The sequence below is a fragment of the Oratosquilla oratoria genome, chromosome 42, assembly GCF_046742065.1.
Source record: "Oratosquilla oratoria isolate Oo_2021 chromosome 42, ASM4674206v1, whole genome shotgun sequence".
In the NCBI taxonomy this organism is placed as follows: Eukaryota; Metazoa; Arthropoda; class Malacostraca; order Stomatopoda; family Squillidae; genus Oratosquilla; species Oratosquilla oratoria.
The window spans coordinates 39668830-39683017 of NC_134818.1; the positions used below are offsets into that span (position 1 = coordinate 39668830).

General features: G+C 41.8%; 1 protein-coding gene across 4 annotated transcripts in view; it reads left to right on the top strand.

Moving 5' to 3' along the window:
• The window catches only part of shtd (anaphase promoting complex subunit 1), a 443338-nt gene that overhangs the window by 10072 nt on the left and 419078 nt on the right, over window positions 1-14188 (top strand). For all 4 annotated transcript variants that reach the window (XM_076179508.1, XM_076179510.1, XM_076179511.1 and 1 more), the window contains exons 3-4: window positions 2111-2339; window positions 3299-3393. In XM_076179508.1, the coding sequence (XP_076035623.1) occupies window positions 2111-2339; window positions 3299-3393 (324 nt within the window). The remainder of the gene's footprint in view (window positions 1-2110; window positions 2340-3298; window positions 3394-14188) is intronic.

The window sequence follows — 14188 nt, forward strand, 5'->3', positions numbered from 1 at the left end:
GGAGGACTGGAGGAGTGCCTGTATAGTTCCACTTTACAAGGGAAAAGGGGACAAGTGTGAATGTAGTAGTTGTAGAGGGATTAGCTTGTTAAGTGTAGTTGGGAAGACTTATGGGAAGATCTTGATTGAGAGGATTAGGAGAGGAACAGAGGGAGTAATTGGTGAGGAACAGTGTGGATTTAGGACGGGTAGAGGTTGTGTAGATCAGATCTTTGTGGTAAGACAAATATGTGAGAAAGGGGAAGGATGTTTTTTGGGCTTTTATGGATCTGGGAAAGGCTTATGATAGGGTAGACAGAAAGGCACTGTGGGAGGTTATGCAAATATATGGGATAGGAGGAAAGGTTCTAGGAGCTGTCAAGAGTTTTTATGAGAGTAGTAGAGCTTGTGTCAGGATTAGAAATGGAGAGAGTGAGTGGTTCGAGGTAAAGGTGGGACTTCGTCAAGGATGCGTTGTCGTCCTGGCTGTTCAACTTATACATGGTTGGGGTAGTGCGAGAGGTAAATGCAAGGGTAGTGGGTCAGGGATCGGAGATGGTTAAAGAAAATGGAGAAAAGTGGGAGGTGAGCCAGCTGTTGTTTGCTGACGACACTGCGCTTGTGGCAGGATCGGAGGAAGGATTGAGGAAGTTGGTGACAGAGTTTGGGAGAGTATGTGATAGAAGAAAGCTAAAGATAAATGTGGGTAAAAGTAAGGTGATGAGATGTACTCGGGGTGAAAGTGGCAGTAGACTGGAAGTGAGCATTAAGGGAGAGCAACTGGAGGAAGTGGATAGTTTTAGATACTTGGGTGCAAATGTGGCAGAATAAGGTGGAGTGAAGGTGGAGGTAGAATGTAGATTGAGAGAAGCGAGTAAATGCCTTGGTGGATTGAAGAGTGTAATGCGGAATAGATATTTGGGAATGGATGCTAAGAGGAGACTGTATGAAGGAGTGATTGTGCCAACAGCACTGTATGGGGCAGAAACATGGAACATAAGAGAGGAAGAGAGAAGGAGTTTGAATGTGTTTGAGATGAGGTGTCTGAGAAGTATGATGAGGGTTACTAGGCTAGATAGAGTGAGAAATGAGGAGGTGAGGAGGAGAACAGGGGTGGAAAGGGAGTTGGGAGATAGGGTTGATGAAAGAGTATTAGGATGGTTTGGACATATGGAAAGAAATAGTGAAGAAAAACTAGTAAAAGAGGTATGGAAGGCAGATGTGGAGGGAGTGAACATGAGGGGATGTCCTAGGATGAGATGGATGGATGGGGTGAGGGGTGCTTTGGGGAAGAGGGGAATGTCTGTTGAGGAAGGACGGGAGAGGACAGAAGACAGGGGTGAATGGAGAATGGTTGTATATGGATGATGTTGTGATGCATGAGGTTGAATGGGCGGGGATGGGGGGTGAGGTAGTATGTGTGAGCAAAATTTGACGCAGCCCGAAGGGATTTCTCCCCGTCTTCTCCTTTTATGCATGGGGGGACGGAGAAGGGGGGTCGCCGATTTAATGAAGCGGCCTTGCTTTTGGATGTGCTGTGTCTTGCGACACTGCTTCTGACCCAGGGCAGTAGATAAGGTGCAGGGATGACCCGTCATCCAGGAGGTGCTAAGATAAGAGGGAGGGTGGAGGGGTGTGGAGTGTATTCAGGGATGGAATGGGTGGGAATGATTTTATGCCTTTTCCTTTTTGGCTACCTCCCTTGTAAAGGGGAAAAAGCCTTGGTATATGTATGTATGTATATATATATATATATATATCTTAGTTATAATTTGAAAGAGTACCCCAGTTCTCCACCACACAGCTGAGGCCAAAGGCAATGGAGCAAGAGAGAGCACCTCCACAGCAGGGTTATTGAACCCAGCTGTGCAGATGATGTGTCTTGCTTCATTTTGACCTGAATAGTGTGGCATGAGGTGCTAACATGGAAAGGGTGATGAATGGGTTTTGATAGTTGTGGAGTGTGTGTATGTATTGACTTGACTACTTCCCTTATAGCTCTTTGGTACTTTTATGTAATTAGTTTACATTTTTAAATACTCTTGAATGTACACCTCTTTGGCTGTGAGTGTGAGTGTCACAGCAGAAGAGCTCAGAAGACCTTATTTTTCTCCATTTATTTTCACTGCAGGAAGCCTGGCAGGTACGACAGAGCAAAGATGGATTAATGGAAGAAGAACTTTATGTCTCAGACAGTACTGTGATATGGTCGAGGGGTCAAGTAGGGGTTGAGGGTGCTAGACGAGTCATAAAGTGCTTTTCGTGTGACTCGACAGTTCAGCAGGTTTTGTTTGCGACCTTTCACACCTATCCAGAGCAACCAGCACTCCTGGGAGAAGTTTTGCCTGATGAACCAACAGGTAGAGTTTTGAAATGTTCATATTGTTTATTGATAAACTAAGGTATCATTGCTGCTAGCATGAGCTGTTTGGTCCTATAATTGGTTTATCTTTTATTGTTTTCCCAGCTTATTTACCCAGTAAATCTCGTGTGGAAAACTATGCAAATTCTTAATTGGCCTCTTACTTGTTACTGGTATTGGGTTTTCACCCTGTGGTGGGAAACATAAATAATGCTACTGTGTTCCCCTCCATATTTTAAAAGGCAACTAAATGGCACATAAGATGAGATTATTGATAAACTAAGGTATCATTGCTGCTAGTATGAGGTGTTTGGTCTTATAATTGGTTTATCTTTTATTATTGTTTTCCCAGCTTATTTACCCAGTAAATCTCATGTGTAAAACTATGCAAATTCTTAATTGGCCTCTTACTTGTTACTGTTATTGGTTTTTCACCCTGTGGTGGGAAACATAAATAATGCTACTGTGTTCCCCTCCATATTATAAAAGGCAACTAAATGGCACATAAGATGAGATTAAAAAAAAATCTCCCACACAGTTGAAGCAAGAATTATACTTTGAAATAAAGAATTAAACCACTTGTATATGATTCGGTTTAACATCACAAAGTGCCTCTCCCAGAGAGGACTTGGATGGTGGCTCCTTTGGCAAACTTTTTGGAGCAGAGAATTAAAAAGATTATGCCCTTACTACAAATTCACCCTGCTGGCAGGCAGTCACAAACCACCTTCACTCCTGACCTGCTGCTAAGTAGTGGCATTCTAAGCTGCAACTGCTGAGAAGTCCAGGTAGATTGCAAAGGAACTGGCCATCTAACCACATTGCCTCAAGGCTTGGTATACATTTCACCTGAGAAGACATACTCCCCCATTATCTAGCATGGGACTAACTTTGAAGATTGTTGTTATAGAGAGTAATACCTTAATGTGTTTGAAATTGATTTTCTTTGTGTTGTAGGTGAAGAATTGCCAAGTGTGTGTGTTGTGGAGAATGACTTCATCAACGTGTATACTGAAGAAGGAGAAGACTATGCTGTGGCACTACCATTTCAGGTATTGTAATTACAAAGATTTAAAACCCAGGTCCTAAGATGTCTCAGGGGCTTAGAATAGCATAAATACAAGTCAGCATTCTGAGAGCCAGTTGTGTATTTACCTAGCTTTATTTTACCGGATGAGAGCTATGCTCGTAGTGACCCATTTTTGTATCTCTCCACATCCAGTTTATTCTTAAAATCATGTATAGTTTTGGCATCCACTGTTTCTCCTTTCAGTTTGTTCCACACATCAATCACTCTATGTGGGAAGCTATTCTTTTTCAGGTCTCTTCTGTAACTGTCTTTCTTTAGTTTTTTTTTGTGTCCTCTTGTTTCTCTTCTGTCCCACTTTAATAAGTCGTCTCTGTCGAGAATTTCCATCCTTTTCATAATTTTGAAAATGGTCAACAAATCGCCTCTTTCTCTTCTCTGTTCCAGTGATGACAGATGTAATTTTTCTAATCTTTGTTTGTATGTCAGGTTTGTCAGTGTAGGCGCAGTCTTTGTCACTGCTCTTTGTATTCTTTCTAACTTTCTTATGTTCTTCTTTGTGCTAGGTGCCCATAGTGTTGCAGCATATTCTAGTTTAGGTCTTATCAGTGTAACAACTATTTTTTTAACCATCTCCTCATCTATGTAGTCGAAGGCCACTTTCATTGACCTCAATAAGTTATAAGTCTCTCCAAATAATTTATTGACATGTTTATCAGGTGTCAAGTCACTTGAGATGATTACTCCCAGGTCCCTTTCTGAATCGACTTTTTTGACTTCTTTGTTTCCAATTTTGTACTGTCCCGATACTCTATTTCTAGTTTTTCCAAATTCCATTGTACTACATTTTTTAATGTTGAAATTCATCTCACTTTTCCGACTCCATTCCCATATTTTGTCTAGGTCTTCTTGTAGTGATATGCAATCTTCTTCTGTTCTTACTCTCTTGAGTAATTTGGCATCATCAGCAAAGAAGTTCATATAACAGTTTACTCCCTCATCCATATCATTTATATATATGGCAAACATTAAAGGAGCCAGTACAGCACCTTGTGGGACACCACTTTTCATCATCTTCCCAGTTCAAATATTTGTCTCTAAGTACCACTCTCATTTTTCTCCCAGTTAAGAAATCCTTCATCCACTCCAGCAGTTTACCTTGTATTCCTCCTATTATTTCAATTTTTCTTGTAAATTTTTTATGCGGTACTTTGTCAAATGCCTTCTGCAAATTCAAAAAGATGCAATCTGCCCAGCCATCTTTCTTGTATTACTTACTTCTTACTTCTGCTCCCAGGTAGGCTTTCAGCCTCTCAGTCAGTCCAGCACACTTCTCCAGATCGTCCTCTGCACACTTCGCCAGATTGTCCTCCAGGCTGTCCCTTGAGTTTCTCAAGCAAATAGGTCTTCTTACGTCATCGGCTAGCTAGGCCTGTCATAACAACCCTCCTCTTTTATCCGGGCTTGGGACCGGCATGCGATTTAGATGTCATTCCCCATGGCAGAGTTATCTCAATTAATCTCGAGTAAAAGCAGATTAGGTTTGTGGTGCATGATCTTCCACTTCTAAAGCCAAATTGTTTTGGGTTTATTATTTTATTTACTTCCAAGTGTTTGGTCCATTTGTTTCTGATGCCCTTTTCACATATTTTTGCTACTGTGCTTGTAAGGTCTGTGTATTTACCTAGTTGTATTATACGGGAAGGGAGCTATGCTTGTGTGACCTGTCTTTGTATCTCTCAGCATCAAGTTTTTTCTTAAAATCTTGAATAGTGTTTGCACACACTGTTTCGTTGTCTAATTTGTTCCAAGTATCTATCACTCTGTGTACACACATACATATACCAAGGCTTTTTCCCCCTTACAAGGGAGGTAGCCAAAAAGGGAAAGGCATAAAATAATTTCCACCCATTCCATCCCTGAATACACTCCACACCCCTCCACCCTCCCTCTTATCTTAGCACCTCCTGGATGACGGGTCATCCCTGCACCTTGTCCACTGCCCTGGGTCAGAAGCAGTGTCACAAGACACAGCACATCCACAGTAAGGCCGCTTCATTAAATCGGCGACCCTCCCTCTCCGTCCCCCCATTGCATAAAAGGAGAGGACAGGGAGAAATCCCTTTGGGCTGCGTCAAATTTTGCTCACACATACTACCTCACCCCCCATCCCCCCGCCCATTCCACCTCATGCATCACAACATCATCCATATACAACCATTCTCCATTCACCCCTGTCTTCTGTCCTCTCCCATCCTTCCTCAACAGACATTCCCCTCTTCCCCAAAGCCCCCTTCACCCCATCCATCCATCTCATCCTAGGACATCCCCTCATGTTCACTCCCTCCACATCTGCCTTCCATACCTCTTTTACTAGTCTTTCTTCACTATTTCTTTCCATATGTCCAAACCATCCTAATACTCTTTCATCAACCCTATCTCCCAACTCCTTTTCCACCCCTGTTCTCCTCCTCACCTCCTCATTTCTCACTCTATCTAGCCTAGTAACCCCCCATCATACTTCTCAGACACCTCATCTCAAACACATTCAAACTCCTTCTCTCTTCCTCTCTTATGTTCCATGTTTCCGCCTCATACAGTGCTGTTGGCACAATCACTGCTTCATACAGTCTCCTCTTAGCATCCATTCCCAAATGTCTATTCCTCATTACACTCTTTAATCCACCAAGGCATTTACTCGCTTCTCTGTCTACATTCTACCTCCACCTTCACTCCACCTTTTCCTGCCACATTTGCACCCAAGTATCTAAAACTATCCACTTCCTCCAGTCGCTCTCCCTTAATGCTCACCTCCAGTCTACCACCACTTTCACCCCTTGTATATCTCACCTTACTTTTACCCACATTTATCTTCAGCTTTCTTCTATCACATACTCTCCCAAACTTTGCCACCAACTTCCTCAATACCTCCTCCGATCCTGCCACAAGCGCAGTGTCGTCCGCAAACAACAGCTGGCTCACCTCCCACTTTTCTCCATTTTCTTTAACCATCTCCAATCCCTTGCCCACTACCCTTGCATTTACCTCTCGCACCACCCCATCCATGTATAAGCTGAACAGCCAGGGCGACATAATGCATCCTTGACGAAGTCCCACCTTTACCTCGAACCACTCACTCTCTCCATCTCTAATCCTGACACAAGCTCTACTACTCTCATAAAAACTCTTGACAGCTCCCAGAAGCTTTCCTCCTATCCCGTATATCTGCATAACCTCCCACAGTGCCTTTCTGTCTACCCTATCATAAGCCTTTTCCAGATCCATAAAAGCCCAAAAAGCATCCTTCCCCTTTCCTATAGCTTTCTCACATATCTGTCTTACCACAAAGATCTGATCTACACAACCTCTACCCGTCCTAAATCCACACTGTTCCTCTCCTAGTCCTCTCAATCAAGATCCTCCCATAACCCTTCCCAACTACACTTAACAAGCTAATCCCTCTGAAACTACTACATTCACACTTGTCCCCTTTTCCCTTGTAAAGAGGAACTATACAGGCACTCCTCCAGTCCTCCAGCACTCTACCCTCTCTCCAACAAACATTAAATAACCTCACCAACCAGTCCACCATCACTGTACCTCCTTTTTTCAGACATTCTGCATGGCATCCATCCAGACCAGGTGCCTTACCTGCTTTCATCATCTTAACAACTGCCTTCACTTCATCCTTCCTTATATCTCCTCCATTCTCCTCACTCATCACGGTCATTTTCTTAGCATTTCCCACTGCAGCTATCTTTCCCTCCCTATCCTCCTTCACATTTAGCAACTCCCTAAAATATTCTGCCCATCTTCCCCTTACTGCCTTCTCTTCCATTATCATCTCTCCATCTGCACCTTATACCTTTTCTTCTCTACTTGATTCGCCTCCTCTTCCTCTCTTAATTTCTTTCCAAAACACCTTTTTATTACTTTCAAAATTTTCTGTCATACTCTTACCCCATTTCACATCTGCTCTCCTCTTTGCAACCTTTACCTTGTGCTTTACTTCTCTTTTCTTTTCTTTGTACCTCTCATATGACTCCCTCATCCTATTTTGTAACCAATCTATGAAAGCTCGCTTCTTCTCTTCTACAACCTTCTTTGTTTCCTCATCCCACCATTCACTACCCGTTCTTCTATTTCCCCCTGTCCTTCTTGTTCCACACACCATCCTTGCACACTTTATGACTCCCTCCTTGAACCATCCCCATTCCTCCACACCCAGCTCGACTCTATCCTTTACTCCCTCCCACTGCTCCTTCAGCTTCTTCTTGTACTCCTTCTCCTTTTCCTTTTCATTTAAAGAGTTCACTCTAAGCACCTCCCTACCTTATGTCCCTTTCCTCTTTCTCCATCTATCCTCCACTCTCAACTAACCTTCCACCAAAAAATTATCTGATATTCCCCCACCCTCTCCTCTTAGCACATGTACATCCTTAAATCTTCCTATCATAATCCTATTTACCACTACAAAATCCATTAGGGTTCTACCACCCTTCCCTACACCACCCTCTCCCATGTGTACTTATGCTTGACTTTCTTCCGAAACACTTTATTTGCTATCATCACCTCTCTTTCTAGACACATTTCCACCATCAACTCTCCACTACGATTCTTTCCTGGAACTCCACATTTCCCAACCACTCCATCAATTGGACCATTTCCTACCCTAGCATTAAGGTCTCCCAGTACTATTACATTGACATTTCTTCCTAAATCCTCTATGCACTCATTTAAATCTATCCAAAAGCCTCCCTTTCTTCTACACTCTTCTCACTGCCAAGCCCATATGCACTTACAAGGACCCACATCTCCTTCCCCAGTTTCACCTTCATCCACATTATCCTTGAGGAAACCTCCTTCCACTCCACTACATGTTTACCTATCTCTTCACTTACTAGAATAGCCACCCCTTCCCTCCCTTGCCCTCTCTTCACTCCTGATAACCTCCCACTTACTCTCCCAAACCTACACTCACCCTTCCCTTTCAACTTAGTTTCACTCAAAGCCAACACATCCATCTTTCTTCTCACAAACATACCACCTATCTCTTCCCTTTTACTCTCATCTCTACCACATCCACACACATTAAAAGACCCAAACCTTAGGGTGCTGGTCCGAGAACTTCCAGACTCTCTTATGCCTTCTCTTTTTTGTTTAGGAATGTCCCCTGCGGGGCTACAAGGAGAAGTATGCCTAGTCCCAATCCCCGTCCCTTTCTTCTCGCCTCTTACGATCCATGCAGGAAAACTTGGTGGCAGTATTCTTTTCCACCACCACAGGGAATTCCCCCATCACAGAAAAAGAATACTCAGAGAAATGGTACAGGACAGCAACAAGGGGTTGGGGGACAGCATAACAGGGGGACAGTCGTAGTATAAAAGTGTCATCATTTCTCTATGAACAGAGTTTTCCTCTATCATAGACAAAATGATGTGTGGCTCTGGTCCATAGGGGCGCCCCATATAGACCCTAAAGTATCAACTGCATGCTACTTTGCCACAATAACAAGCAGCCAATACCCACACTCTATGTGGGAAGCTATTTTTTTAAGATCTGGGGTATTGGGAAAGGTGGTAGATAGAGCGTTAATGGATTATGTAGTGGTAAATAGGATTATGATAGGAAGAGTTAAGGATGTACATGTGCTAAAGGAGAGAGGGTGGGGGAATATCAGATAATTTTTTGGTGGAAGGTAAGTTGAGAGTGGAGGATAGATGGAGAAAGAGGAAAGGGACATAAGGTAGGGAGGTGCTTAGAGTGAACTCTTTAAATGAAAAGGAGAAGGAGTACAAGAAGGTGAAGGACGAGTGGGAGGGAGTAAACGATAGAGTAGAGCTAGGTGTGGAGGAGGAATGGGGATGGTTGAAGGAGGGAGTCACAAAGTGTGGAAAGATGGTGTGTGGAGCTAGAAGGACAGGAGGAAATAGAAGGAAGGGTAGTGAATGGTGGGATGAGGAAACAAAGAAGGTTGTAGAAGAGAAGAAGTGAGCTTTCACAGATTGGTTACAAAATAGGACGAGGGAGTCATATGAGAGGTACAAAGAGAAGTAAAGCACAAGGTAAAGGTTGCAAAGAGGAGAGCAGATGTGAAATGGGGTAAGAGTATGACAGAAAATTTTGAAAGTAATAAAAAGATGTTTTGGAAAGAAATTAAGAGAGGAAGAGGAGGCGAATCAAGTAGAGAAGAAAAGGTAAAAGGTGCAGATGGAGAGATGATAATGGAAGAGAAGTCAGTAAAGGGAAGATGGGCAGAATATTTTAGGGAGTTGCTAAATGTGAAGGAGGATAGGGAGGGAAAGATAGTTGCAGTGGGAAATGCTAAGAAAATGAGAGTGATGAGTGAGGAAAATGGAGGAGAAATGTGTAGGGAGGCAGACTATTTATTATAATTTATTTTTTTGTTATATGTATATTTTTATTAATTATTATAGTTTATTATAGAATATTGTTATTTTTGTTTATTGTTTATCATTATGTATTTCTTCTATTTATTTTTCCTGCATCTGACCTAGTTATGGACCAAAAGGTCTCCTGCTGGGATGTTTATCCTTTGTAATCCTTTGTAATAAGGAAGGATGAAGTGAAGGCAGTTGTTAAGATGATGAAAGCAGGTAAGGCACCTGGTCTGGATGGATACCATGCAGAATGTCTGAAAAAAGGAGGTACAGTGATGGTGGACTGGCTGGTGAGGTTATTTAATGTTTGCTGGAGAGAGGGAAGAGTGCCGGAGGACTGGAGGAGTGCCTGTATAGTTCCTCTTTACAAGGGAAAAGGGGACAAGTGTGAATGTAGTAGTTTCAGAGGGATTAGCTTGTTAAGTGTAGTTGGGAAGGCTTATGGGAGGATCTTGATTGAGAGGACTAGGAGAGGAACAGAAGGAGTAATTGGTGAGGAACAGTGTGGATTTAGGATGGGTAGAGGTTGTGTAGATCAGATCTTTGTGTTAAGACAGATATGTGAGAAAGTTAAGGAAAAGGGAAGGATGTGTTTTGGGCTTTTATGGATCTGGAAAAAGCTTACAACAGGGTAGACAGAAAGGCACTGTGGGAGGTTTTGCAGATTTATGGGATAGGAAGAAAGCTTCTAGAAGCTGTCAAGAATTTTTATGAGAGTAGTAGAGCTTGTGTCAGGATTAGAGATGGAGAGAGTGAATGGTTCGAGGTAAAGGTGGGACTTCGTCAAGGATGCATTATGTCGCCCTGGCTGTTCAACTTATACATGGATGGGGTGGTGCGAGAGGTAAATGCAAGGGTGGTGGGTCAAGGATTGGAGATGGTTAAAGAAAATGGAGAAAAGTGGGAGGTGAGCCAGCTGTTGTTTGCGGACGACACTGCGCTTGTGGCAGGATCGAAGGAGGGATTGAGGAAGTTGGTGACAGAGTTTGGGAGAGTGTGTGATAGAAGAAAGCTGAAGATAAATGTGGGTAAAAGTAAGGTGATGAGATGTACTCGGGGTGAAAGTGGCAGTAGACTGGAAGTGAGCATTAAGGGAGAGCAACTGGAGGAAGTGGATAGTTTTAGATACTTGGGTGCAAATGTGACAGGAAAAGGGGGAGGTAGAATGTGGATTGAGAGAAGCGAGTAAATGCCTAGGTGGATTAAAAAGTGTAATGAGGAATAGACATTTGGGAATGGATGCTAAGAGAAGACTGTATGAAGGAGTGATTGTGCCAACAGCATTAAATGGGGCGGAAACATGGAACATAAGAGAGGAAGAGAGAAGGAGTTTGAATGTATTTACCTAGTTGTATTTACCTAGTTGTATTTTGCGGGAAGGGGAGCTATGCTCGTGTTGTCCCGCCTTTGTATCTTGCAGTGTCTAGTTTGTTTTTAAACTCATGAATGGTTTTTGCGCATACTATTTCATTGTCCAGTTTGTTCCAAGTGTCCAAAACTCTATGAGGAAAACTGTTTTTCTTCAGTTCTCTTCTATAGCTATGTTTTTTTATTTTCTTTCCATGTCCTCTTGTGTTTCTTTTGTCCCAGTTAAGTAAGTTCTCACTATCGAGTACCTCTGTGCCTTTCATGATTCTGTAGATGGTCAATAGGTCACCTCTCTCTCTCTTCTTTGCTCCAGTGTCGGTAACTCCAGTTTAGCCAATCTCTCTTCGTATGATAGGTTTGCAAGTGCAAGGTGCCATTTTTGTAGCTGCTCTTTGGATTCTTTCTATTTTCTTTATATTCTTTTTTTGGTACTGGGGGACCACAATGTCGCTGCATACTCTAATCTAGGCCTTATCAATGTAAACCAATATTTTTTTCATCATGTCTTCGTCCAAGTATGTAAACGCCACTTTTATTGATCTTAGGCAAAGTTGTAAGTCTCCCCCGACAATTTTGTTAATCTGTATATCATAGGACAAGTCGTTCGTGATAATTACTCCCAAATCTTTTTCGGATCCTACTTTCTTTACTTCTTTGGTTCCAATTGTATTATTTTTCCTGATATCTGTTTTTGCTTTTTCCAAACTCCATTATGCTACACTTCTTCGTTTTAAAGTCCACTTCCCATTTCTGACTCCAGTTCCATACCCTATTTAGGTCTTCTTTGCAGTGCTTCACAGTCCTCATCAGTTTCTATTTTCCTTAGCAGTTTGGCGTCATCGGCAAAGAAGCTCATGTAGCAGTTCACGTCCTCATCCATGTCATTCATATAGATAGCAAACATTATTGGTGCCAGCACAGATCCTTGCGGTACTCCACTGATCACCTCTTTCCAGTCTGAATATTTTTCTCTGAGCACTACTCTCATCTTTCTACCAGTCAGAAAGTCCTCTATCCTTTTTAGTAGGTTTCCCTGTATTCCTCCTATGTGTTCCAGTTTTTTTTAGTAGTTTTCTGTGTGGTACTTTGTCAAAGGCTTTTTGCAAGTCTAGGAATGCACAATCAGCCCATCCATTTCTTTCTTGCACTATGTCTATTAGTCTTGAGTAAAAGCATATTAAGTTTGTGGAGCATGATCTTCCTTGTCTGAATCCGAATTGTCTTGGGTTTAATATGTCATTGTCTTCCAGATGTTTTACCCATCTATTCTTGATTATTTTCTCACAAATTTGGCAATGGTGCTTGTTAGTGATACTGGCCTATAGTTGGTGGGTTCTTCTTTGTTTCCTCCTTTGTGTATTGGTACAATGTTAGCGTTTTTCCAGTCCTCGGGTATCTTTCCTTCTTTGAGTGAGCTGTTTATTAAGATGTGTATTTTGTCTGTTTAGTTCTTCTTTGCACTCCTTTAGAATCCAATTTGCAATACCGTCCGGGCCATGTGATTTTCTGACATCCAGTCTTGATAAATGTTCTGATATTTCCTTTAGTGATGCTGTAAACTCATTCATGAGGGGAGATTTCTTGTTTTTGTCTATGTCACAATTCGGTATTTTCTCTCTGGTGAAAACAGATTTAAAGTGATTGTTCATGACTTCGGCCATCTCTAAATCTTCTGTGTATTCTATGTTTCCTTGGCATAGTTTCACCAATTCCTGTTTGTTTTTAAGTTTACCATTCACATACCGATAGAATAGTTTGGGTTGCTCTTTGCATTTGTCTATAATATCCTTCTCATGGTTCCTTTTCTCCTCTCTTCTCACATTAACATACTCATTTCTATAGTTAACATAAATTTGCCATTTGCTTTGTTTTTTGTCTTTTCTCCACTTTTTCCAAGCTTTGTCCCTTCTGTCTTTTGCCTCACTGCATCTTTTGTTGAACCAACATTTAATGTACTCTCTCTCTCGCTTTTGTCTTGGTACATGCCTGTTTACCCCTTCATTGTAGTTTTCCATCAATATATTCCATTTCTCTTCCACTGCTGTTTCTTCCCTGTAAAATATTTCCCAGTTTGCATTCCGGAAGAATGTCTTTAGTTTTGTAAAGTCTGTTTTGTTGTACCTCAGTCTTCCTTTCCTATGCTTTTCGTTCCTCTCTATGTCTATTTCTTCTTCCTTTAGTATAGTTTCGATGAGTACATGGTCACCTCTTTCCAATTGGTGTCTCATACTGGACTTATGCACTATTTCAGGCTCTGTTGTAAATATTAGATCTAGTTTCGATGGCTCTTCATTATTTCTGTACCTTGTGTTTTCATGGACCCATTGGGTCATTGTGTACTCCATGGTCATATCTAGCAGTACATTGCCCCACGAGTCATCTCCTCCTTGCACTGTCATGCTGTCCCAACAAATTTCTTTGCAATTGAAGTCCCCCATAACTACCAGATTACCCTTACCCATTAGTATCTCATTGAGTGATTTTCTTGTGTCATCTAGCATTTTTTTATGTTCAATTTCTTTCCAAGCGCTTGTTTTTGGAGGCACATAAGTCACCACAAACTTTCTACTTTTCATATTCTTGCCTTCGACTTTTATCATGATCAATTCAGCATTACCTTTCCTCTGCAATTTTTTGTCACCTTTAGGTCCTTTCTTGGCCAAGAACATGATTCCCCCTCCCTGTTTCTTGTCCCTGTTTTTTATCCAGTAAGTTGTATAAACCTTGTCCGATAAACAGTGGATGGTATTTCACCTCTTAGTTTAGTCTCTACAATTCCCATTATGTCTGGTTTTGCTTCTAACAGATAATCATTGAGTTCGTTCAGTCCCGAAATTAGTCCGTCAATGTTGGTATAGGCCACTTTTAATTTTCTTCCTTCTCCCTGGTTTCTTCTTCCCTTGTTTTGTTCGTTTTGTAGCGCCATTGTCTTAATCTCAAGTCTATTACTCTCCACTGGAATTCTTTGCATTCTGTCTCTGATCTTTTCAAGTTTTTTTCCTTTGGTTCTTCTCTTAGCGCCCTTTCTTTTTCTAATTCCTCAGTACTCAT